The 26,430-nt window shown below is 35.3% G+C and overlaps 4 protein-coding genes across 4 annotated transcripts; 3 read left to right on the top strand and 1 right to left on the bottom strand.

Moving 5' to 3' along the window:
* The first annotated feature begins 283 nt into the window (after nucleotides 1-283).
* Nucleotides 284-2,397, top strand: MYB36 (myb domain protein 36). The gene is made up of 3 exons (XM_086451062.1): nucleotides 284-507; nucleotides 675-804; nucleotides 1,419-2,397. Exons 1-3 carry the CDS (start codon nucleotides 372-374, stop codon nucleotides 2,236-2,238), a joined length of 1,086 nt encoding a protein of 361 aa, XP_086307188.1. The 5' UTR covers nucleotides 284-371; the 3' UTR covers nucleotides 2,239-2,397.
* Nucleotides 2,398-5,181: 2,784 nt separating this feature from the next.
* On the top strand, nucleotides 5,182-5,720 carry LOC147397457 (pathogenesis-related protein PR-1-like). Its single transcript, XM_086451097.1, has one exon. The coding sequence runs from the start codon at nucleotides 5,202-5,204 to the stop codon at nucleotides 5,718-5,720; it is 519 nt and encodes a 172-aa protein (XP_086307223.1). The 5' UTR covers nucleotides 5,182-5,201.
* A 1,957-nt stretch (nucleotides 5,721-7,677) lies between these two features.
* On the bottom strand, nucleotides 7,678-8,489 carry LOC147397456 (CAP (Cysteine-rich secretory proteins, Antigen 5, and Pathogenesis-related 1 protein) superfamily protein). Its single transcript, XM_086450822.1, has one exon. It carries the CDS (start codon nucleotides 8,429-8,431, stop codon nucleotides 7,871-7,873), a length of 561 nt encoding a protein of 186 aa, XP_086306948.1. The 5' UTR covers nucleotides 8,432-8,489; the 3' UTR covers nucleotides 7,678-7,870.
* Nucleotides 8,490-15,493: 7,004 nt separating this feature from the next.
* On the top strand, nucleotides 15,494-26,087 carry LOC147397455 (putative lipase YDL109C). Its single transcript, XM_086449145.1, has 10 exons — nucleotides 15,494-16,123; nucleotides 19,098-19,165; nucleotides 20,595-20,665; nucleotides 20,786-21,064; nucleotides 21,994-22,157; nucleotides 22,437-22,492; nucleotides 22,604-22,656; nucleotides 22,785-22,887; nucleotides 24,281-24,378; nucleotides 25,834-26,087. Exons 1-10 carry the CDS (start codon nucleotides 15,768-15,770, stop codon nucleotides 25,903-25,905), a joined length of 1,320 nt encoding a protein of 439 aa, XP_086305271.1. The 5' UTR covers nucleotides 15,494-15,767; the 3' UTR covers nucleotides 25,906-26,087.
* The last annotated feature ends 343 nt before the right edge of the window (nucleotides 26,088-26,430 follow it).

The raw sequence follows: 26,430 nt of genomic DNA, 5'->3' as shown, positions 1-26,430 counted from the left end.
TTTGGTTATTATATGTTGCAATCGCATTTTGCTATTAAAATAACTCAAGGAAAAGCAGTGGAATATAAAATGAAAAGGTGAAGAAATTTTTTTGGCTACTTTGTCTACAAGAATATAGTAATTAAGAGAGAGAGAGAGAGAGAGAGAGAGCCTTGAAGAAACCCTTAAAGAAATATGGTTGAATAGTAATAAGAGGGGAAGGTGAGGTGTGAGACTTTTGTCCTCACAAGCATCACATCACCCACTCTTAATCTCTTCCTATAAAATCTAAGTCTTCCTCTTTTTTTTTCTCCAACAATCAGAGATCTTTCTGTTCAAGATATCTCTCTCCTTTACTCCAAACGGTCAAAGGCACAGAGAAAGATATAGAGATGGGTAGAGCTCCTTGTTGTGATAAGGCAAACGTGAAGAGAGGACCATGGTCTCCTGAAGAAGACTCTAAGCTTAAGGCTTATATTGAACAGTATGGTACTGGAGGCAACTGGATTGCTCTTCCTCAAAAAATTGGTAAACCCTCTCTCTCTCTCTCTCTCTCTCTCTCTCTTTCTCTCTCTCTCTCTCTCTCTCTCTCTCTCTCTCTCCTCTTTGTTTTAAGTAGATATATATGTGGAGGTATTATATATGCAAGTTCTACAGATGATAAGTATGATCTCTTTCGTTTGATAAATTTATAGGGCTTAAAAGATGTGGGAAGAGTTGTAGACTGCGATGGTTGAATTACTTGAGGCCTAACATCAAACATGGTGGATTTTCTGAAGAAGAAGATAATATCATCTGCAGCCTCTATATTAGTATTGGCAGCAGGTCTTTCTCTCTCTCTCTCTCTCTCTATATATATATATATCAATTATGAAGTACTTTTCAGCTGAAAGTAGTACTTGATTTAGATAGTAGATAGGCCTTTAGTAAACAAGTTGTATTGTTGTAACATAGAAGTCTATATAGTTATGGACAATGTAGAATTGTAGTGAAATTCTTCATAAATTAAACTTATTTTAATTAAAGAAGAATGCCTTACATTTCTGACTATTTCCAATTGATGCTAGTTTGTTGGCTGATTTCTTCATTTCACACTTTATATATCAAAACCTTTATTATGAATTTGATTTCAGTCCGACTATCCTTACTAAGTTTGTAAGGATTTCTCCTTTACTAAAGGCCCTTGGGCTCACCTTGTAGCATCCAAAAACATGATCCATGATATTTCACCGTTGAATTTTAATTTTAAATTTAGGAGTTCTTTGTGGCCATCCATTTAAAAAAAAATGGATCTGAGTTTTTCTATGAAATCTAGAGGCTGTGATGTTGGATAGACAATGTGATTATTCATTTTAGTAAATCTTACTAAGTAAATATAGTGTTTTTCATTTGATGTTGTATGTTGGGGCTGATGGCTTTTAAATTTCAAACTACTACAGGTGGTCCATAATTGCAGCACAATTGCCAGGAAGGACCGATAACGACATTAAGAACTATTGGAACACCAGATTGAAGAAAAAATTACTTGGAAGGCATAAAGATTCTCCATCCCGACGAATGTCTCCACTAAATCAAGACCCTAAAGATGCGAATAGGATGGAAGACAACAATTATTCACATACCTTAAGCAATTCCGCGCTTGAAAGATTGCACCTCCATATGCAACTTCAAAGCCTCCAAAATCCTTTCTCGTTCTACAATCCTGCACTATGGCCTAAGTTGCATCCCTTCGGAGAAAAAACCATGCAGGCTAATCATGGATTGATTGATGGCCCACCAGCGTTGATGCAAGTAGTTGTCCCTAATACTCAAACTGAACCATGTCAAAATGTGGAATTCGAAAAATTACAAAATGCTTCGATTGAGCATGAAAGGGCTAATTCAGCAAATATCAACCCAAATCAAGATGAATTAGAGAAGGCAATTACGTTTAATGTTGGAGCTGATCCGATGAACATTGCTATCATGCCAAAATCAAATGGCATTGAACAATATTCAAACATGACCCATCAATTGGTACCTGGCATTCAAGCCGAATTTAGCGACATACTTTATAACAAAACAGGTGGTTTTGTAGAACATGAAGATCATATAAACGACTTCGATTGCTTCAAAGAGATGGATGGCGCTAAAGAGAGCATGTTTTGGTGGGGTAATAATTTTGATACGAAATCGTCTTCTTCGAATTCTTGGGACTCATCATCTGTTCTTCAGCCTGAGGGACTATTTCAAGATTATGTACTAGGCTATGATTTATAGTCATATCCATGCATGGTGAAATGGGGAGAGATTGAGTTTGTTTGTTGCGCTCAGTAGGAGAGGAAGACATAAGGAACCCTATATGCCGGCTAATGTTGTAAATTGTGTGAATAAGAATGTGTAATGCTCTTCTCACTGTCTATATATGTTATTTAAGTCTTTCTCCTCCTTGTTGAATGCTCTTGCTATTTGGAAGCTCGAAAGAGATTCATGAGGTATATATGGTTCCCTTCACAATTTTTTAACAGAAATTACGCCGATATGTTACTATGGAAGAAATTGCTTATCTACTAAAATCATTTCTCAATGCAAATCAACGAAAACTCAGGACTTAAATTGAAGGAAAGATAATCACTAAAGTTTACGACACGGTTGAAAACAACAGAGAGAGCTTCCATTTTATGCAAATTGAAAAGAGAAAGCAAAAGTAAGTCTAAAAAAATGAGTTGTATAAGTTTCAAACCCTAGTCCCAAATCAGTAAGGAAAACATATATAATTAATACTGAAGTTTACTGGAAAAAGGAAATTCTAGTACTTTTTTTTCAGTTGGGGTCACTCTTGTAATGGGTTACAACCTCAAGCAAGACCAAAGGTTGAAAATGATAAAAGTAAAATACCCAATCCAAATAATTATATATATCCTTGAAATCAATATCAAACAAATTAACTAGAATCCATGCTAGTAACTTTTTTTTTTGGGTGCTAATTTTAGGGGCGTCTCCTACAATTATAAAGTACGGAATCTGAAATTGGGCACACCCATAGCATCCCCTCATGAGAGATCTTTAGAAGCAAATGAGATTAAAGCATCAGCTACTTTATTATCTTCTCTCAAAATGCGAGCGACCCTCAAAGTTAAACTTATTCAAATTTGTGAAGGATTCTCCAAACGTTATCTCAAAGCTTATGGTGTATTGAATAGTAACTGGAGTGTCAAACCTTGAGGAATTAGATCCATTAACTAATTCCTTCAAATAATGCTTGAAAGTCCGTCGCAAGCATCCCTTCATACAAGTTCGAGAGATTAACTATCACTTAATTGTTTAAAAAATACTAAACATTCCTTCCTAAATGTATAAAGGTTAGGGCTGTAATCATTCAAAAAATGTAGTAAAACCCTCTCATCTCTCATCGATGGACTGCTTAGCCAAACCACATAAATCTTGTGTTTTCTTGATTTAAATAGCTATCAAATTTTTTGTCTTTCTGCATTTATCACTAGATCTAGGGATCCAAGCTCACAATTTTATGATTAACTAAACAAAAATTTATCAAGCTATGTGGTGTGACCATAAGAAAGGGTGGCCTAATCCCATCTAGTGAAGTCCATGTTATACTTCCTATAAATTGCTTGTTCTTATATTTAATATAAAATGAAATTCATCAATAATTTGATGATAATTACTTTAGCCCTGAGAATGATTTGTTTAGAAAATTATATTATCTACAAAAAGATAACCCAACCAAATTAATGTAATCAAAAGTAATTGATACCAATTTAAACCATGGCCATTATGGGGATACACTGTTGTTATACCATCATTGCAATGCACAATATAATCCCTAATACTCACCTTCTAATTGATTAGAATCAAATTACCTTTCTTTAATCTAATGCCATAAAATTCTAATCACCTTTGTCGATTTTCCGCTTTGATCATGCATAAGTAATGGATGTGTTGATGAGGTTGTCACACAACACTCCCTTTCTGTATTTGTGTGTGTGTGTGTAAATAAGTCTAACCTAACTAAGAAGAGACATCAGTTAAGGCTAGAACCATCAAAACTTATTGGATTCTAATTTAGCGTATGAAAGAAACGACAATCAATAATACATGGATCTAGAATGAGCTTTTTGACAATTGATAAGCCTTTTTTTTTTTTTTGTTAAAAGAAATCAGGCTCAACAACAACAACAACAAAGCTTTATCCCAAAGATTTGAGATTGACTAAATGATTCATGTTCCATCGTTCCACTATGTCCAAAGCCAAATCTTTTGTTGAGAGTGAGTTTGTATATGCTTTCATTGTCTTCATTTAGGATCTTTAATAACTTGAATATTTTTGCTAATTGAGGTTGTCATTGGTCTTCGTTGATCATGCCCAAACCATTTGAGTCAACATGCACTAGAAAATCATCAATATGACTCATAGAAATTTTGAAGTCACCAGGGTGCGTGATTACAGTATGAACTAACTACTACTTCTTTATATGATTCGAAAAGTAAATAGTAATTGGAAATTTTTTGATACATGTCCAATATGCACAAGGAAATTAAATCTAATAGAGTCGAAAGTATTGGAAACGATATGCAATAATTAGATATGATGAGTTAAAAAAGATGGATAACAATAAGATCAAGGACTATAAATAATAGGCATGCAATTTTTTATCGAGAAATTTGTTACTCTACTAAATATATGCTAACTTGTTTGTTGGAGTGTGATTGCAGGGTGAAGTGATGGGCCAAACATTCTTGTATCAGTGGGCTTGAAAATGTACCATGTAGTACACAGATAGGACCTGGATGGGTCAAAACTACTCATGATCCATTGATCCTCGATATTCACAATTGTATCAATCTCAAGAAAATGTTAATGATGACCTTGACTTTTGGCTCACGGATCTATACATCTGCTATGGTCTGATACTAGATACAGATTTTCCAAAGGCTTGATGCCTTCCCTCAACAAGAATGATTAAAACCATGTCTTTCTCTTGATCTCCCTCAAACCCAACTAACTTGTTGACAAAATATTTAAACAAATAGAGTAAATTATTCAAAGTCTTGCCCCACAAAAACAAGTGTGGCAATCATTATCGAACATGGGTGCCACCCCCAATGTCAAGAAATTTCAAAATCCTACAACCAACCACCTTTTATATACATATATAGTACTAAGTTATATCTGATTAATAATCTAAGACTCAACCCAACAAATTAACCCTAAGAAGTTATACATGGCCAATTTGGCCAATTGGGTCCGGTGCAATGGCACCATCACCATCCTCCTCTTGCACTTCCTATGTAACCACACCGACGCTGGCCAAAGACAATATCCAAACTTAGCTAACCAGTTCTTGGCACCCCAAAATGCGGCACGCTTGGCATTGGGCATGCCACCGTTGGTATGGGACTCGGGCGTTGCTCATTATGCAGAGCAGTATGCAAACCAAAGGCGTCAAGACTGTGATTTGAAGCACTCCAACGGACCTTATGGAGAGAACATATTTTGGGGTAGTGGCAACGGATGGACACCAGCTCATGCAGTCACCGCTTGGGCGTCCGAGCGACGCTGGTACAATTATTGGAGTAATTCTTGCTACTGGGGACGTCAATGTGGGCATTACACGCAGATCGTGTGGAATAGCACGAGGAGGGTAGGGTGTGCCAAGGTGAGTTGTGATGGTGGTAGGGGTGTCTTTATTACTTGTAACTATGATCCCCCAGGTAATTATATTGGTGAGAGACCATACTGATTGTAGCTGTTTGATTTGAGCGTTTTAGCTCATTGGCTCGGATTTCTCCGAAAAGCCCAGAAATAAAGCCCATTATTCAAAAACAAAAGAAATAAGAAAAGAATGTGAAACAATTGTTTAGAAATCATTGCAGGCTGATTTTTGGTGTTTTTCAACCATGAATGGAAAATTGTTCATGGGTCAAAGGTATGTGCAATGTAGCCGGCCAAAGAGATTGGGCCAGCTCAACCTAGCCCTCCCAGATACAAGGAAGTAGGCCCAAGATTGATCTAGGCCAGACAATTTCCAATGATGTATGACCAGGACAGACCATTACTCTTGATTGGGATCTAATTTGGGTTTAGAATGGGTCGGGTTCGGGCCGGATCAGAGTATTTTCATATCCAAAATTTTTCTTCGAATCCTATTTAGCTAAAACTACATCCAAACCATTTTGCTTTCACTAAATCCAGACCCAATTAGACCGAATTTTACTTGATTTAGGTTGGATAATTTCGGACCGTTCAACATTTTTTTCATTCTACATTTCTTTTCTAATTGCTATGCTATTCTATTTTACTATTACAATTATTTTATTTTATAAGAATTCATATTATATTAAAGTAGTAGAAAAAAGATATTTTGAAAAATGTAAAAAATATAATTTTTAAAGTAATATATCATTCGGATCTAGACGGATATAGAGATGGATCTGGTTCAAGGGACATCAACCCATTTTCTATTCGGGTCTACTCCAATGGTCCAAACCCTCTAAATTCAGGTCACTCGAAATTTCGGATAAAATCCAACCCATTTTATGCCCTAGATCTAATCTTGCTAGACCTTGAAATTAGGTCATGGTGCAAACAAGACCAAACCCTATCAAAAGCGGGCTTCGTCTCAAGTGCCCATTGGGTTAGCTTGGCTCTTTATCCCTACAACATTAGAACAAGTGATATTAGACTCAGCTAATCCAATGGGTCCAAATATTTAATTCATTAGCTGTGTTTTTGGACATAGCCAACCCAAGAGGGCCCATCGATTGGATGGTCTGAACTCTGGACCACTCTGCCAGCATTTGTGACTCATGGTAGAGGGCTAATGCTATCCACAAACTCACATTCATGAACAATTTAAAATAATTACAACCCACTTTCTATATGTCATTCCAAACCCTAATTAGTGGAAGTGTCCTAAAGCAGTTCTATGTTGGGAACAGGAGAATCATAAAAAAATGAGAACTTCTATTGGTACCCCAACTTTTACATATTACACCCAACTAAATGTAAAAATTCAAAAATTATTAGGGTGAGAATATCAATCCATCACTTTAGAAAAAACGTTAGGTCTAGATATTTTCTTCTCTTTTAAGGAGAGATATCGAAGAGTACGGTGATCAACATCAAGAGATCGAAGTAGACATTGTCGTTGATATCAACTTGTTCTTTTTTATGGATTATTGCCAATAGAAGCAATTTGTGGCTGTTTTTTTTAAATCTTTGACAAATATTATGAAGAAAATGTTAATGTGAAAATTTTCATTCTTATTATAAATGGTGTGAGTTAACTTATAGTCAAGAAACGATTACTAATTTAAGTAATTAATTGGGGTGCCAATAGAATTCTCTAAAAAATTGGAAATTGAATTATTTTACGACCATAAGTGGAATAACAAGAGTGATATTACAGATTGCGAGGTAAAAAAAAAAAGAAATCAAACTTTTTTAGGATCAGAAATGGATGTAAAAGCAAGAATAGAATAAAAACAGTATGTCGGCAGAAGATTCCAACTACTAGATTCCAAACACCATTATATATAGAGTCAGGATTGATAGACTCATGAAAAGGAAACTCATATGTTCACTCACAAGGGCCAGGATAAAAATATATATCTCTAGAATATAGCACAAATCTCAAAGATAAATCCTGACAGTTGTATTTGTATTTCCACGGTTGAGATTGTATGTGAACTTATGAGTTCACTTTCATGAGTCTAGGGATCCCAACCCATATATATGTTTCTATAATAAATCTAATAGAGGAAACACTTCACATAACTAAAAACATCCACACCACAACTACAACATTAATCCAAATTTGGATCCTATGCACCTATTAACTTCACCAATACCAATATAAAGACTAATACCAATTACATCATAAACCCATATTTAATATGGCCGCTCACCTTCATAATTACCTACGGGATCATAATTACAATTCATAAACACATCTCCATCATCACACGCAACTCGAGCACATCCAACTCGTCGAGTATTCCTCCACACTATTTGGGTATAATGCCCACACATCTGACCCCTTTCACATGTATTAGAGGCATAATTATAGAATTTCTCTTCATCAGCCCATGCACTAACAGCATCGGTCGGGGTCCAACTCGTGCCACTGCCCCAATATATGTTCTCCCCTAATTTAAATCCTCCTTCGGGGAAAGAATGTTGCAATTTGCAATCTCCTTTCCTTTGCTCAGCCCACCACCTCGCATACCTCTCGAGCTGGAAGTCCCATGTTAGAGGGAGCTCCCATTTTGCTGCTCTAACCAAGTTGTGAGCAAATAGAAATTGTAGAGATTCACCAATGCAACCCCAACATAATTGCTTTGAAACTCTATAAATGGTTTCATTATTAGAGAGTTTTTGAGCTGAGAGAGTGGAAGGAATGGAGGTTGTGAGAGAGATGAAGAGAAAGAAAAGAAATAGAGTGGTTCTCATGTTTGAGAGAGGGGGGGATGATAGGGAGGACTATGTGGTGTGGTTATTGGCTATAGAGATTTCTTTATATTTATTTAGTAAAGTTTTGGCAAAATGTGATTGGGAATTATGAACCCGTGAGGGGGGGAATATGAGAACCCGTGAGCTTTGTCTTTGTTGATTTTGAGGGGTTGGTGGAGTCCACCATTGGCGAATTCTAGAAACCGGTTATTTAACTGATAACTACTGCCCATGTCTCATGGAGAGATATATTATGTTGTGTGAGATGGGATGCTTTGGAGGAATTAGCACAATCTTCATAGCTTGTTTCATTTTTTAAAAAAAATCAATGTTATGATTTAATTAATATCATTAATATTGATATTCTATTAATCTCACAAATTTTTTTTTTATTATCGGTAAGTTGAGTCTATAAAGGGCCCCACCCTACTCATTCAAGGAGGCTAAAGCCGAAAAAAGTTAAGACATTAAATCCCTAATAAAATCAAACATAAATCTTTTACTTCCTTCCATACAAACTCAAATTTTATTTCCTAGAAATCACGTGTTGGCAAATTATTTTTCCCGTAATTTTCTAATTTTTTATGCACCAAATACTTGAAACTAGCAATTTTTCACAGAATTTCAATTTCCACCTGACTTTTTGTGCAATTAAATGTACCCTTACTAAAAAATTCAAATAGCTAAAAAATCTAACACACTAATTAATTTGATAAACTAAAAAACTTCCCCCAAATTGGTGAAACCCATCTCTTCTAGCCACCATTGCATCTCTTTCAATATCTGATATCATCACTAATGAAGGTGGGACCAAGGAAGGCACCTTCAATAAATGGGACCCACCAAATCCATGGTTCTCATCTTAAAATGGCTTTTGACCTATAACATCACCGTGGGGGTCATAGTTGCAAATGATGAAAGTATCTCCACTTTTACAACTGACCCTACCACACCCAACTCTCAACCTTTGCCTCCACACCATCTGTGTATAATGTAGACAGTCTCGGTTCTGAATGCATCTGTTCTGCTTCTAACTATAGAACCTCTTTTCAGCATCCCAACCAGAAATAGCATCTGAAGGACTCCAATTCTTACCACTTCCCCAAAACTTATGTTGCTTGGGGTGGTGTTTAATACTCGACGTAAGGGAAATTTGGGTCAAGACTTTGTGGGTCGAGTCGGATAATGTTAAGAAAGTGAAGTAGGAAAAGAAGACGAAGGTTCCTAAAAGCGAGCTTTCGAATCCATGGAAGAAGAAAGATTGAGATTCTATGGTCTGGGGATTGGTGAAGAATTGGACTTAATTTAAAGTGATTTATAGGGTAGTTGTTTGTTTGTTTATGAGATTGGTTTTGATTTTAAATATGAGTCGTGGTGAATGCACGCGGTTAAGTAGGCACCTGACATGGTAAGGGCATAGAACCATAGATCATTTTCGTTGGGATACACAGGAAAAATGATGTGCGGTTATGTGCCCTTGCCATGTCAGCCCTGTACTCAACCACATACGATGACCGCGACCATTCATCATTACATATTCTTTAATTACTGTTGTTAGTGAGTTAGAGTTAGAGTGGAATCATTTCACTTGCTTAGCTCTTGATTTTGGTGGGAGTCACGTTAATGAATGTGTTGGTTTGACTTAATTGCCAAAATGGCTATCAATCATTTGGTTGATGATTGTGTGAAATATTAATTTAATAAATTTAATAATCAAATTAGATCTCTACATCCAAGTGTTTTAAAAACTGGACCGAACCAGTGGTCTGATCGGGTCCAGCCAGAATTCATAGAAAAAATCGGTTCGGTCAATGAAGTAGACATTTTTGTGGTCATTCTTTTCATGAATAAAAATCATAAGATGTACAGTGACGCACAAAAACATCTTCTAGATTATTATATTAGATTAGGTTTCTTAAATTAGAGTTTTTTTTTTTTGATTGTTTGTTTAGGATTCTAACAATTTGTATATAAGTCCTATTGGAGTTGATGTAAATCTTATATAAGGAAATCAATTGAGTCTCATTCATCTTTATGATATTAGAACTCAAGCTTGGTTAAGCACATAGATCTTGATACATGACAATAAGTAATTAAGTACATTTCTTTGTACTTTGTACTTTGTTTTTTTGGGGTGGGTGGGATGGGGATAAAGAGATGGTGATGGACAAGGAGGAGTAGCGATATAATTTGAAAGAGTCGTGCTAAAGTGACCTTAGCGGGGGACACACGGAAGACATCTTGATGTGGTGGCCCACGCATGCCTATAGATACGAGTAAAATGAATTTACGAACATGTGCACCCCACCACATCAAAATGTCCCCGTGTGTCCTCACTGAGGTCACTCCAGCATGACTCTTTCAAATTATATCGCTATTCCTCCTTGTCCATCACCATCTCTCTACCCTACCCCAAAAAATCAAAAAAAAAAAAAGAGATGAACTTAATTACTTTTTGCTGTGTATGCTTGTACTTAATTACTTTTTGTTCTCTATCCTTCCACCCCATCAAAAAAAAAAACACACACACACACACACACAAAGAAAAAAGAGATGTACTTAATTACTTTTTGTTGTGTACACCTATAGATGCATTTCTCCAAGATACAAGTAAAATACATTTACAAACATGTGTACGCCACCACGTCAAGATGTCCTCTATGTGTCTTCACTAAGGTCACTCTAGCACGACTCTTTCAAATTATATCGCTACTCCTCCTTGTCCATCACCATCTCTCTATCCCCCCACTCACCTACTTCACCCAAAAAAAATAAAATAAAGAAAAAAGAGATGTACTTAATTACTTATTGCTGTGTATATCCACAAATGCATTTCTCCAAGATACAAGTAAAACATTTTTACGGACATGTGTGCGTCACCATGTCAAGATGTCCCCTATGTGTCCCCACTAAGGTCACTTCAGCACGACTCTTTCAAATTATATTGCTACTCCTCCTTGTCCATCATCATCTCTCTACCCCTCCACCCACTCCCCCACCCACCCCAACAAAATAAAGAAAAAAGAGATGTACTTAATTACTTATTGTTGTGTATGTATGTACATGCATTTCTCCAAGATACGAGTAAAACGCATTTATGGACGTGTGGGCGCCACCATGTCAAGATGTCCATAGTTTGTCCCCACTGAGGTCACTCCAACATTAATCAATTTGAAATTAGAAGAGATGTTAATGCTTCTTTCATATTTGAACTTCATACTTAAGAGATAGATTCTGATTCCAAAAAATTTATCTACTAACCAATCACTTTTGCTCATTTTATATACATGGTGTCATGTTATTGGTTCATCAGCTTAGCACATAAAATTCTAAACAACAAATCTTTGTTCCTTGAAATGTGTTCCTTCAAAACTCTTGGGTATTTGATTTCCTTTCTTGATTCATCCTTATCCTTTTAGAAACTTTCCATCATTTTAAAAAGTTTCCTTTCGATGGGATCTTCCCTTGATTTAGTTCAATTTACAATTCTTCAAAAAAGAATTCCTTCCATACCACATCGTCTATCCTTGATTTTTCAGAGTTTGGGATAATCTTGGTTTTGTTGTTTTTTCTAATTAAATAGATTCCCGACCTTTCGACCTTTTTGTATTCCCAAGTGATTTTAAGAGGACCATCTTTGAACTTATATTCAAAGTCTTTTTCCTCAAATTCCTTGAAAGTAGGGAGTGGTAAAAAAATCCCTATATGACAAGTGACAATTTACGAAAGCATAGGGATTTCATCCTCTATAGTATGTTCAAAAATATACGTAATAGAGAAAATAAAAAGATGATGGTCCACTAATAAAGTTACCACCATTAATGGAAGAACCACATTTCAAGTTGGATTCTCAGGATAGCACTGGTTGGTGGATCATCTATCTTAATACCATAAAGAGGTATAGAATTGAATCTTGAGGGGTTGGCTTAATGGCAATTTCGGATCAATAAGCGGTTAATGCCCATAGATCGTGAGTTTGATACCTAATACGAGCATTAAATCCTTAGGGGCCACTCGCGAGGTTGCGCCCTCAGTTACTTGATGTGTGTGATGTGCGGCCTTGCACGTGTCGCAGGACTAATCCTTGAACAAGACCATGGTCTATGAACTGGGCAAAGATCAGAAACATGCCCAATCCACTATCTACAGGGATACCCAATTTTCAAAATGAAAAAAACAAAAGAGTGGTATAGAATTGAATTCTCTTTGATGATCAACACAAAGCTGGATATGATATTTCTCTATTATGATTCTTACCAAATCCTTATAGAGAATGATTTGGTGATCGCAATACATTTTATTATAATGCATTATGCCAATATTACTGTCATCATCATATTATCACATATTTTTTTAATGAATAATTATAATATCAAACATTATACTAAGTGTCCAACGGAAATGTATTTCTTTTTTTCCCCATATGTCACTATCTCATAGGTTTGATGCTGTGATCACATGTACCATCATGTGAGCCTTCACCACATGGCCTCATATGATTGTGGGCTATTGTAGATGTAGATTTTTGCACTACTTTATCCTAGCTCGGGGGTACCTGTAATAGAACCACTTCGATGATCAAGTTAGAATTAGTGCCGAGTCATGAAAGAGTTTCCAGAATATATTTTTTCTCACCTTTAACTTGAATTGCCCTTGGGTATTTATAGGAATCTTGATTTGTGATTTTCGTTTGGCAGCTTCGATGATTTGATTCGGAGTAGTTAAACTACTCTCTAATTTGTTAATTGCAGAGATTGTTACAACTACCCTGACAGGCCTGAGGTAGTTATAACCAATCTGTCAGGGTATGGGTTGTCACATCTGTCAATCAATGGTAGTGCTATCCAGCCCATCTTTCCGACCTATGTAAATTGGTGATATCTATGAAGTCTAACCTCCGAGTTACTTGGTAGGTCGATAACTATTTCATATGGGCGACGTGTTGGCATATCCGAGAATTACCCTCCACAACTATCATCGTCACTATCTTTTCATCCGGGCAGGGGATCAGCTTGTCTCTTTAAGGGTTGGGTTAGGGCTTGAACGAGTTAGGCTGAGTCCACCCGTTCGCAACAGTTTAGATTCCACATGTGGTGTGGCTGATGTTTGTTGACCAAAACCAATCAAATCAGGGAGAAGAGATCATGTGGTGGGGTCCCTTTCATTTCCTTATTGATTGTTAATTGCGGGTAAGTAGAGATGGGCTCACACAATCGTTGTAATTAGTCAACGTGAAAATTGGTCTTCTTTTATTTTCTAACACGTGATATTCGAAATCAATGAAGTTCGAATACACCCACGTGTTTCACGATTCTATTTCCCAATCATCACGTGTAAAAAAGAACAATTCCAAGAAAATGAAAAACGCCAATTTTCAACAGCCACGTGTTGAAAAACAGCCGACTTGTTTGTCGTAAATCGAAAACAAGGACAATGGCGGAGTAGATTCGAACCCCGCTTTTCGCTTCTTTGACTGTGAAGCAAAAGCAGTAAATGAAGGAATCCACGAATCAAGTTCCTCTAATTTTTACATTATAAATATAATAATAGATGTTATAAAACTTTAGGTCAATTAAGAGAGAAAATAACCTCAGAATGTATTAAATGTCATCCAAACTACTTCAGTGCCACGTTTGGCCTCATTTTAAGAGAATTTACTGTTATTGATCTCACATGATGGTCATTTATGTCGTTTAAAATTAAATATCTAACAGCTATTTTAGGAAAAATGTGCAAAGAATTAAATAAAATTAAATATTCTTAAAGTCTTAACTTTTTGAAGACTATAAAAAAAAGAGGATTATTGTCACACTAACTTTAACTTGTAACTCAACAATTAAATGATTTCAACGTCAGATAATCAATTTTTTTTAGTCGTGATTTTCTAACTCCCTCTCTAACGTACTCCCCCTCCACTATCCTGACGTGGCATGTGCATAGAATTATAATTTTTTTTCTCGGGATACATAATTGCATATATTTATGATAATGTGTAATTGTGTATCTCAAGAAAAAATCCATGATTCTATGCACGTGCTACATCAGGAGAATGGAGGGATGTCAGTTTATCATTATTTTTTTTTCTTACATTCTCCCATATTTTACTCTTCTTTAATTGTAGAAAAAATTACTTAAAGGGCCTTGGTAAGATTTTTTTTTAAGTGGTCCATAAGTTTTTGGCGTTCTCTTAATAGTCTATTTAGTGAACTTTTATTCTCTTGAGAGTCCCTTGACCTTGTCTCCCACATTTCTCACTATTGAATGTCTTAACCATTCAAATTCATCATTTTCACAAAAAAAAATGAATTTTTGGGCATCTCAATCGAGTTTCAAAGATCCCATTCCGTCGGAAATGATTTAAGAAGGAAAAAAAAAACATTTTCAAATATTTTGAAGATATAGGTAAAAAATAAGATTATTTTCACTTTTTTTTTCTTTATTTTGGATGAAAATTGATCCAGAATGATTCTTTTGAGTTGAAATCATCTTAACAAATTGTTATCTCAAGTTTTTAGTCAATCTTTCCATGTATTTTAGCAAAAAAAAAAAAAAAAAAACTTGAAAATTAAAAAAGAATAGATTTTACCATTGTTGAGTTTGACAATAAATAAAAAGTGGTAAACTCGATAATAAATAATGGTGAGTTTGACAATAAAAATTATGAACTCGACAAAAAAAAATGTCAATTTCAACAATAAATAAAAAGTGGTGAACTCGACAATAAATAAAAAGACAATTAGTTCTCCAATGACAAGGGACCATTAAGAAATAAAAAGTTTATTAAATGTCCTATTAAACTACCTCACAAAACTTAGAGATTATGTAGAAATAAATATCTCTGTCAGGGTCTTTTAAGTAATTTTTCTTTATTGTAAAGACAAAAAAGTACTTCATAGAAATATTTATTTGGTGTGCCACGTTTAATTTCTCTAGTGTGTTACAAATAAAAAATTGGTGTTTCAATCGAAAATCTAAAAGAGAAAAAAAAAACAATTTTCCATTCCCTCCCCTTCTCTCTGACTTTTGAACACGTCCACGAGGACTGTTTGACGCATTCCTTCCCATTATTGTCCATTACTAGAAGTTTCTCCAATCCATAATCGAAAATCAAACAAACATCAAAAGCGCTTTTTCACTTCTGTATCAAAACGCTCTTTCCTTTCTATTTATAGAAGTCTCCTATTTAGAGCGATGACTTGAAGAAATCTTTTTCTAATTTTTTTTTTCCCTCTATTAGACTTTCAAGAGATCTCAGTTCTCAAATTAACAACTAAACTTTGAAATTTTATTTCTCCTCTCAATCTTCACTTTCGAAAATCGATTCAATCTTCCACGAATGATTGGCGCCAATTCTCTGTTTGGGACCGTTAATTTGGGAGCGAAGGAGATCAACTGCACATGCCCATGCCAGTTACGGATCCGGACCCAGATTCACTGCCAGTCGCGAGAGATGTGGAGCGTCAATTTAGGGTTTCGTTCGAAACCAAATGAGGAATCGAAAATGTTTTGGGGGGAGAGAAGTAAAAATAAAATGGATTTGATTCGAATGATAGACATAGGATGCTTCAAGGGTCGGAAGGTGGAGACATGCGGTCGTGGTGGTGGCGCAGACATTTGGTATGCGGTGGAAGCAACCGAGGCTAGGCATTTCCCCGAACACCTCGTCATCATGGTTAATGGCATAATTGGGAGGTAAACATCTCTCTCTCTCTCACACACACACACACGGATGGGAGTCAAAAAGGAAATTAACCATCCTTTTTCATGCTCTCTCATTCAATTTTTTTAGAACCACTATTTGAATTTGGTTATTCAATAGCATAATGGCATCTCCAGACATGACTCAAATTTTTACTCAGATTTAAGTAAAAGTTTGAGTAAAAGCTTCATTGATATGAAACACTCCAGTGGTAATCTGAAAAAATCAGGCTGACCTTACTTTGTAAAATTTCAAATCTTATTAAGGGTCTTGAGCTCACATTGTGGCATCCTAAAACATTATCCAATGCCACGGAGTTGTAGAGGACAAAATTTTAGAAACTCTGGAAAAAAAATAGAAAAAATGTTAATTTTCACCATTGAAATTTAATTTTAAATTTGGGAATTTGGTAGCCATCCATTTTCAACATCTTGGATGAAGTCCAAAACAGATTTTAATTTTTGAATAGGAGTTTTTCCATGAAATCTAAAAGGCTCTAATGTTGGATTGTCTATGTAGTAATCTGTATGGGCCCGATGACCCTTAGTAATATTTGAAACTTACTTAGTATGAAAAATAATTTTCTTACGTAAAAATTGACTGTTGGGATTTGAGTTTTACTCAAACTCTCCCTTGATTTGAGTTTGAGTTTGGGTAAAAAGTCAGTTTGCTATAAGTTCAAGGATTGGAGCATCAAAAGTGATAGTTTTACTCAAATTTTAAATTTGAGTCTGAGTTTGGGTAAGGGCTGGATATGTTAATAATTTACTTATATGTTGGATATGTTAATAATTAACTTATAGATACTTTAAAAAAAAAAAGCATAATAATGCGTGAGCATAGTAAGTTACGACCTCAAAGAGATATGTGTTTTGTTTTATGCACTAGTAACTTCTAGGTATTTTTGGCGTATTGGTTGGGTTTGTATAAGCTACCTAGGGGGCTAGAAAGAAGGGTACCAGAGTGAAAGCCACCATAGAGTGCGTAGAGTTGCGTATTGGTATAAGCAAATCTTCTATATACTTCTTCTGGCACAAGAATAGTCCTTTCTGACATCGATCTATTTCTAATCCAAGGAAATGTCGAAACTCCCCCAACTCTTTCATCTCAAACCTTGTTAGAATTCTTATTGGAATTTGTATGAGACGAGGAAGAAGGAGACGTTGTTGAAGTTCCACTCTGCAACTTTGCAATTGGTATCAGAGAAAGAAATACAAAGATGAGAAAAGAAATTTAAAATCTCATTCACTAAAATTTGATGTATTACAAAACGGGGGTGGGGGGTGTTTGTAGAGTTGCTCGAGCACATCTTCACTCACCCAAATGTCATGACAACTTATGCAGGACAACTCTTTGACTCTCCAACTCACACTTGAATCAATCAGGTTGGTATTTTTTACACACCTATACAACTGATTTAAAGAGGTGACTTTTAGTTACAGCCAATAGACAACCTCTCACCCTATTTGCCTCTTAGATACTAGGTATGGCTGAGTTGGCCTTTATTGTCAACTCAGATTTCACTAACTCATTCCTACAATTCATGATGAGTTGATCTCACTCTTCAAACATTCAAAAAGACAATTGTTGGTCTCACCCTTGTCACACTTAAAGAGAAAATTCGCAAACTCAGTTGTTGCTAGGTTGTCACTAGTTCAACTCACACTACCGACTCAATGAGTCGGTTGTGTTCTTGCAACAAGATGCGGTGATGACTTTTCAAGAGTAGGTCGCTGTGGAAGTTGGCAGTGTGTTACAATGCCAAAAAGATATGCTTAAATTTCCGCACCACTAACACCTAGGTACCTTTGGTGTATTTGGCTGGGTTAATCTTTTGTTTTCAATGCCACCTTGACATCTCGAGTTCAAACTTTAGAAGGACCAACTTGGGGAAAGGGCTACTTGTAGGCCCAGAAGGAAGGATACCAAAGTGAAAGCCACCACAAAGTAGACACTCGAGGGCATTAGTGGAAGGGGGAGACATGGAGGTCCAAAAAAAGAATTCCAAAGTAAAAACCACCTCAGAGTGGGCCGTTGTGGACTTTGACTGTGGAACGTGGTGGTATGTTATGAGCCTATATCTCTTTGGGGCCATAACATGGTTCTCAATAGTTTATTCATCTAAGTGTTTTTTTATATATATATTAAGATGTATTAATGTGACATTACCATTCTCATTTTCATCTAAAATATAGTTGTTTTTTGTTGTTGACTTCTCAAATAGCTGCACCAACACATTGCCAAATATTATTGATCATTGTTTTCACATTCTATATAGTTGTTGTAGTCTTATGACTTGTAATTGTGTTTCCATGTATGATTTATCATTTCGTACAATTTCAATGACAATCTTCTCAATATTCCTTCATTTTCACGATTTTTGTATTAAAATGCACATTGGACGAAATATTTCCATTTCCAATTGATTGAAGAAGATACTGAAATCAAAATTTAATACCTTGAATCATGTGTTGATTTTGGTTGAAGGTATAAGAAATCAATCTAACTGAAACCCTTGCAAACTTGACACACTGCCATATCAATGGAGTGGATATTATTATTCTGAATTTTATGCGCACATCATCGAATGGAACATGATTAGTTCAGTCAACCCCAAGTTTTTGGGCCTTTGATAATGATGACTTTTTTGCTTACAGCGAAACTTTATATTGTGGTATTTTCCTGCCAAATATATATCATTAAACTGTAGGAATGGTAGATCCTATAGACGTTGTTCCATAAAATAAGAAATAGATAATGTTTCCCCAGTAGAAAATGGATTCTATTTAGCAAGGCTGTATGGATTGTGGAGTGTTCTTGCTCATGGACACAGATTTGTAATATGCATTGGATTCTAGTTGTGCCATTCTTTTATATTGAACTAGTTTACAAATATGATCAATTTCTTATATGTGCTACTTTAAGTCAAACTTCCATGCACTATCATTTATTTTTATATGTTTTCAGTGCGGACGATTGGAGATATGCTGCACAACAGTTTGTGAAAAAGCTTCCAGGCAAAGTTATCGTGCATCGTGAGTGTTCATCTATACATATTGTTTCCTTTTTTGTCGTCAACTTGCCATCATTGTAAGGATTCTGCACAAGCATTTGGGCAGCTGAACAGATACCTGATGATCATGTTCAAATAAATTATTGAAACATATCCAACAGTGTAGAAATATAGGCACTTGAGCATTTTTTGATGTAATAAGGAATGGACAATAGGCTCTCCTTTCTAAAGATGGGAAGCAAGGCCTGCGACAGACCCGACCTCTTCAAGCAATTCCAATTACAACTCGGAATATCAGACTACGATGGAGACTGGACGGATCGAGCCTAGATAGCTCAGACAAAGAACTGCCACGGAAGGAACAGAAGCAAACGCTGACCAAGAGCGCCATGCGGAAGCTCGGTTACTCCCAGGCCACGGAAGAGAAAGATCACTTATCATCTTTGAGTTAGTGCATGGGGGCGGTCCTTATGTTTAAGCACCAACCTTATCCTTATTATTTTATACTGATCAACTGGCCCCACTCCTTCACTGACTCATATTACATTGATCCTTCTTCTCAACGTGAATCTGTCACATGGTATCAGAGCATTAGGTGCTCTTGATCTCCTTCGGTTTTTGAGATTGTGTGTGGAGGAGATTCTCTGAATGTAGTTTAGTGGACAGCTCTAGAGTCTAGACTACAGTCCTCTTTCTGATTCAATCAAATTTTTTGTTGAATTTTTTCGTACTTCTGAAACTATATATTTTCATGGTCTTCTGCATTTTACTTTGCAGAACAGTCTAGTAGCTTTATTGTGTATATTGGACCGAGTAATTCCCTAATGCTGTTATTATTATTATTATTATTTTATAAGTATAAATTTTTTAAAAGCCAAAACAGGAGGATGAGGGGTCCTCCAAGATTACAAGAGTGCAAAAGAAAAAAAAAAGCAACCAGCTACTAAGGGCAAAGCTCAGCCCGTCTAAAAACAAAATCCTCGAAGAACACTCCTTCAAAATCTTTGTTCAATTTGCATCAAAAGAAAACAAGACCCAGAATCTCCAAAGTCACATGCTGTTATTCTGTTGCACCGATCTTCCGAGCACATCCATAATCTTTAAATGGTAAACTAAACCATGCATTTTTATTTTCCCCATGGATTTGATTCATGGTAATCTTTGGGATGCAGTTGATGTGTTTCACAGGCTTTTGCTGGTGGGTTTTCTATTACCTTTCTTGATTGCATCATCAGCTTCTATGTGATGTTCATCATTTATTTGAAAATTTCCCATTCCAACCATGAATTAGTAAAGTCTGCAATTTAATGACCAGTATTTTCTACCTAGTAGTAAATCCAAATTATTGAAGGCATTTTGCCAAGGCAACATTTTTGTGTGGATATATTATTTTCAACTACCCCCAAAAGTTTTTTTATTTTTATTTTTTTGACTTGATCTTTTTCAAGCAGGCAGTCAATGCAACTCATCAAGGTTGACTTTTGATGGTGTTGACTTGATGGGTGAGAGGTTAGCCGAAGAGGTAGTTGATACTAACTAGGTTGTTCATATATATATTTTTTTCGTGCATTTCATTTTTTTCCTTGTGATTCTTAGTGTTCTCAAGTTCACTGTTCTTATTTACTATGAAATTATGATGTAGGTATTGTCAGTTGTTAGACGTAGACCTGGGGTGCGAAAAATCTCCTTTGTGGCTCACTCATTGGGTGGCCTGGTAGCAAGGTATGCTGTTGGAAGGCTATATGAACCTTTTCCAGATAGAGAATCTCCAGTTCCTACTGGGAAATACTCAGGTGAAGAACATTCAAGTTATTCATTACAATCTCGAGAACAGTTTGATAAGGGCAGAATTGCTGGATTGGAACCCTTGAATTTTATAACATTTGCAACACCCCATCTGGGTTCAAGGGGAAATAAACAGGTCTGCAGTCACTAATTTGAACTTTTCCATCATTTATGTGGCTTTATTGCATTTTTATATTTTTTTAAGTCTAAGACATTGTCCATGTAAATTTTATTGAGTTACTGGTTTATCATATTGTGGGTGTGCAAGTTTCTTGTATTCTTGAAACGACCAATTTTAACATTTGGAAAACATTACTGATCAAAAGAAAAAACATTTGGAGAACACTATGAACCGAAGAGAAATTTAAGAAAACAAAACACATCAAAATCATTTAAATAGTGTTGTCCTTCATTTTGTTATCGTTTAACTTTTTTTTTTTTATATATTACAATTTTTTATTTTGGAGCCAAAAGCCGTCATAGTAGTAAGCATTGAACAATATTATATACTTGTAATGCCATAAATGCTAGCATATGAATATTAGAACTAGAACAATTAGAAATCCCATGAATCTGTCTAACAGACATGTACACACATGTCGGTGTCCGACACTATGAAGTGTCGAACACAATTTCCCCCCAAACTCGATAATCCAACACATCTCTGCAGTTCACTCCACAGGTTGAGGCATATTTTGTATAATATCATGGTTCATATTAAGTACATAAGAAAGAAGGAATACATTCAGAAAACTTGTATTCATTACAATCATACAAACAAAATTTGGGTGTCCTTGTTACATAGCATAAGATACTATGAAAGCAAAATATACTGTGAAGTTTAGTGGTGCACTATTCAGATGTTATTTCTTTATCAAGCAATATGACTACCGACAATGCTAACTTTTCGTTTTTAATAAGTTGATTCTTGGTTATTGTTACATGGTATTAGAGATTCTATCTTTATATGTATCCAAGGCAATTGAAATTTATGAGAATTGTGGATTCTTATGTAGATATTCCTTGTTCTGATCTCTGTTCTTATATTTAATGTTGTTTACGTAGCTTCCATTCCTCTTTGGTCTTCCATTTTTGGAGAGAAGCGCATCTCAAACTGCACATTGGATCGTTGGAAGGACTGGGAGACATCTTTTCCTCACTGATAAGGATGATGGGAGGCCCCCCCTTCTCCTTCGAATGGTTAATGACAGTTATGATATAAAGTTCATGCAAGTATCAATTTCAGCTCAATTTTGAATTGTTTTCCATGAGCAAGTTTGAAATCTTTTCCATGGGCTTGTTGTTGAGCTCAGGTCTTATGACATGGGACAACTCAGACTGGGGTTGTGGTCAGGCCAATAGTGGATGAGCTTGAGTTAAACCCACAAATTTATATTTACCCACTTAACCTAGCCTGAGTTGCACTCCTGAAATTTTTCATGGAATAAACTTGAATTATTGTACCTTTCGTAAAATTATATCATCATCTATCCATGTGTCCTCTACAGTTCAGCTTTACGCTCTTTCAAGCGCCGTGTCGCATATGCCAATGCAAATTATGATCGTATCCTTTACCTATTGAAACTCTCAATTCCTTCAGATTCACAATCAAAAGCTATGATGTCTTTTCTTATGTGATTGCCAAATTTGGATGTGATCTTTAACTAATGATGAGATATGGTCGGGTGGAGAACATCATCAATCCGCCGTCAGCATGAGCTACCACAGGTTTGCTTGATTTCCATATGAAAGTATTCTTTCATATTTTTGTCATCAATATCCTGGATTTATTTCTTGTTCCTTTAAGGTTTCCATTCCAATCCATAAAAGTTGTCTTTCCTTTTATTTTTTCCCAGTCCCATCTTCTTGTAAAAAATGACAAGTACCCACATGTTGTATATGTCGAACGAAGAAGTTCTGAAGACATCCATATCAGGGGCCAAACAGTCGATCTGGAAGGTTTGTCTAACTCCTCTTTTGTTAGACCAAATTAAAACATTTTTTCTTCGTAAATCATTTAGCAGAACACATTATAATCGGCTTTACACTTAATATATTTTTTTAAAGAAGCTATAATGTCAGTTAAATGACGTCCTAAATGAATTTTATGAGTATCAAAAGTTATTTCTATTGTATGGTGAATCATTCATATGTAGAACAGTCCAATTCTGTGGTTCATTGCTTCTTGGGGAAATGGCGCACTAGTGCCTTGGGTCCTTGACTTTATTATGCAGATGACTTGTAGGCCATATGAATCCATTTGTGGCATAAAACCATGGAGTATTTTAGGACAAGGTGTTTAATCAGAACTGAAGCTAGTCATACCAAGAAGGTTGAGTTTGACACAGTTTACTCGATTGTGAATAAGTTAACTAGGCCATGCTAATCAGGAAGAAACACAAATACATTTATATAAAGAAACAACAAAAGAAACCAAGCTAAAAGTTATGAATCTATTTCTTTTGGTTTCCAATGCTTTTGGTTCTTTTGAACATCTTCCATGTTATTTTATTTTTATGATAACCCCCATTTTAATTTTCATATTATTGAAAAGTAAAAAGTTAAAAGTTAAAAAAAACCATTGAACTAAGAAAAAAGTTAAATTAAACTCAATAATAAAATATCTCATTAATTTTATTTATAATATATTTCACATGTAAAAAAGAGAGAAAAGAACTATATTTCAAAAAAGAAAAATTCCTCCAGATTTCCCCTCCTAATGAGAGGCTCCCTTCCAAGGTCATACAATCTTTCCCTTCCAAGGCAGTAAGGGTGTAATTCCTTCTAAGGTGGAATTTTTCTTTCTTTTCTTTTTCTTTGTTTGGATGTTGATATTCAATAATCATAGTCCTTTTTATGTTGAGAAGTGTGGTTTGTGTTTTTTCAACTCTTAGGTACGTATTGGGTAGTCCTTAAATTTATATGAGTCATTTGAATGAAGGCTAATAATGCATTTACTTGAAAAAGAAGAAGGGTACGGGTGTTTACCAACATTTTCTCTTTGTTGGCTTATTTGGAAAGAAGGAAAAGGGCAGATTTTGAGGATATTTTTAGATAGGATAATTGTACATGGGTAGTTCTTTTTTTTTTTACCTTTTGGGTTTATGCATTGTTAAAATAGGCAGAATGACTTTTTCTCCCTATATCCCATTTCGTATCTTTCTGTATAGTTTGGCTTTTCATTTCTGAAAAAAAAAATTCATGGCCCATAATGGCTTAGTATGATCTTTAGAAATTTGCCAATCGTCTCTTGTATGAAGAATATGCGAGGGACTTACACTTCATCTTTCATCCGCTATGTTTTGGATTCTAATGGATTTTTTTTTATTTTTTACACTTTTTCTATTTTTAGAGGAGATGATTAGAGGTCTCACTAGTGTATCTTGGGAACGTGTGGATGTTAGCTTTTACAAAAGTAGACAGAGATATATTGCACACAATACCATTCAGGCAAGTGATTCTATTCAGTAGCTTTAAATTTCTGTCTTTATTGATACACACTCAATTTATGATCATAAAGACTGAAACGCCTCTGTGGGGTGCCTAGGCACGAGTAGAATGCTCCATGAAAATATGTGCCACTTTGCCTCCTCTTTTTTGTAAATTCAAATTATATGCACTACTGCACATAAATTCTACTATGATAATGGTTACATACGTTATGACCTTGTTATTAATAATTTTTTACCTTTTTGTCTCATTGATGTTTTAGAACTGTTGTTTTTTATGAACCTCTTATCCCATTTTCTAACACTTGTTTATTTCACAAAAGTAATCACTTTACTTGTAACTTAACACCATTGTTCACTTCTTTCTCTATCAATTTACCGACCCATTTCTAGCATTTTCATCTTGTGCACAAAATTTTGTACACTGCCCCTCCCCTCCCAACACATGTGCACATACATTTGGAGTGAGTCCTAAGGTTTTGTTTGTTTATTTTGATGGGTACATCCACAGATTTGATCTCCTTTGTATTTTATTTAACGTATAAATTTTATTTTAATTCCCATTCTTATCAGTATGTCATCCAACTCTTACTCCTTATCGTTCAAAATCCCTAAATTCCAAGTGGCCAAACAAATCTTTTTTTCCTCCAGCTTCTTCTCGTCATAGTCTGACATTCTTGCAAAACTTCATTTAGAGGATTCCCTAATCAACCATTGTCCTCTTATCACCTCACCAGGGCTACGATGCAGCGGGGTTGTTTCCAGAGAACACCCTAGCATGTGTCAGACTCAATGAGTTTTGGTCTATGTTAATATTAGAATATTAACTAAATTTATCCTATGATCTTTGTTGGTTGAGCTAGTCTGGCTGTTGGATTCATGTCTATATTTGACGTTCAATAGCCACAACTAGGTAACATGGTATATATTCCAGAGTCTTTGAAGTTTTCAAACTACTTTTCTATATTTGGTAACACCATTCTTTGCAAACCAGAGGAAATGATTATTTGAGAATTTTGAAAATAATTATATGTTCAATACCCATAACTAGATAACATTGGTATATAGTCAGAAGTCACTGAGGTTTTGGAATGCTTTTCCATATTTGGTATTATCGGTCTCTGCAAACCAGAGGAAATGTATTGAGAACAATGAAAATAATTATTGCTATATTATTTCAATATGCTTTTCAATATAGACTTCAGTATATCATTTAAATAAAAACCTTTCATAGATTTAAGTTTTATTTGTGATCGGTCGTGCATAATTTACACGAGTGTTGTTGCATATGTTTTCCCTTTTTCTTTTCTCGAACATGACTGGCAAGCACATCACCATTTTCCTTTGCATAATAAATACATTATTTTTTTAATGCTTTTGTAAATATTAACCAATCTTTACAAATGCTTGATGTTTTTTACGGTCCTTTTCTTATGTCCACTCCACATAAATCCAGGTGAAGAGCTATTGGATTAATTCAGACGGTGCTGATGTGGTTTTTCACATGATAGATAACTTCCTTCTCTAGTTCCTCTACGATTCAATGCGCTCCACATCGTGATTTGATGATAGGTTCATTTGCTTTTTCTGTTTATGTATCATGTTCAATCTGACATTTTTGAATTTTCTTGCTGAGTCTAGTGTTTGTATGTAATCAACCATGCTATGTATATTAACTATTCTCATTGTAATCATGTTTTTTATTGATCATTAAGTAGTTCAATCCTATAGTTAATCCAGTTAATAATGATTATGGCTTGAATCTGGTTCAAATACAGATTGTAGTGCTCATATTTTATTTCGTGTGATACTTTCAATTAGAAGCGTCCAAAAGCAGAATAAGGATGGGCAATTTTGACCCTACTGTGTAGTGTATAGGGCTTAAAAGTTCAAAATAAAAACCTCCTATTTAACCCATTTTTAAATGTTGTCTCAAGTCGAGTCTTGGGGTCATGTGGATCCTGTTGAATTAAATTGTTTGATTTTGAGTTAACTTTTATTGATTTTAAACCATGTCAATTAGAGCTAAAGGATGGCATTGGTAAGCAAAGTT

Source organism: Akebia trifoliata, chromosome 8 (assembly GCF_017979445.1).
Source record: "Akebia trifoliata isolate Shusen 1 chromosome 8, ASM1797944v1, whole genome shotgun sequence".
Lineage (NCBI taxonomy): Eukaryota > Viridiplantae > Streptophyta > Magnoliopsida > Ranunculales > Lardizabalaceae > Akebia > Akebia trifoliata.
The sequence above is the reverse complement of the archived record's forward strand: the minus strand, read 5'-3'. Positions and strand labels throughout refer to the sequence as shown.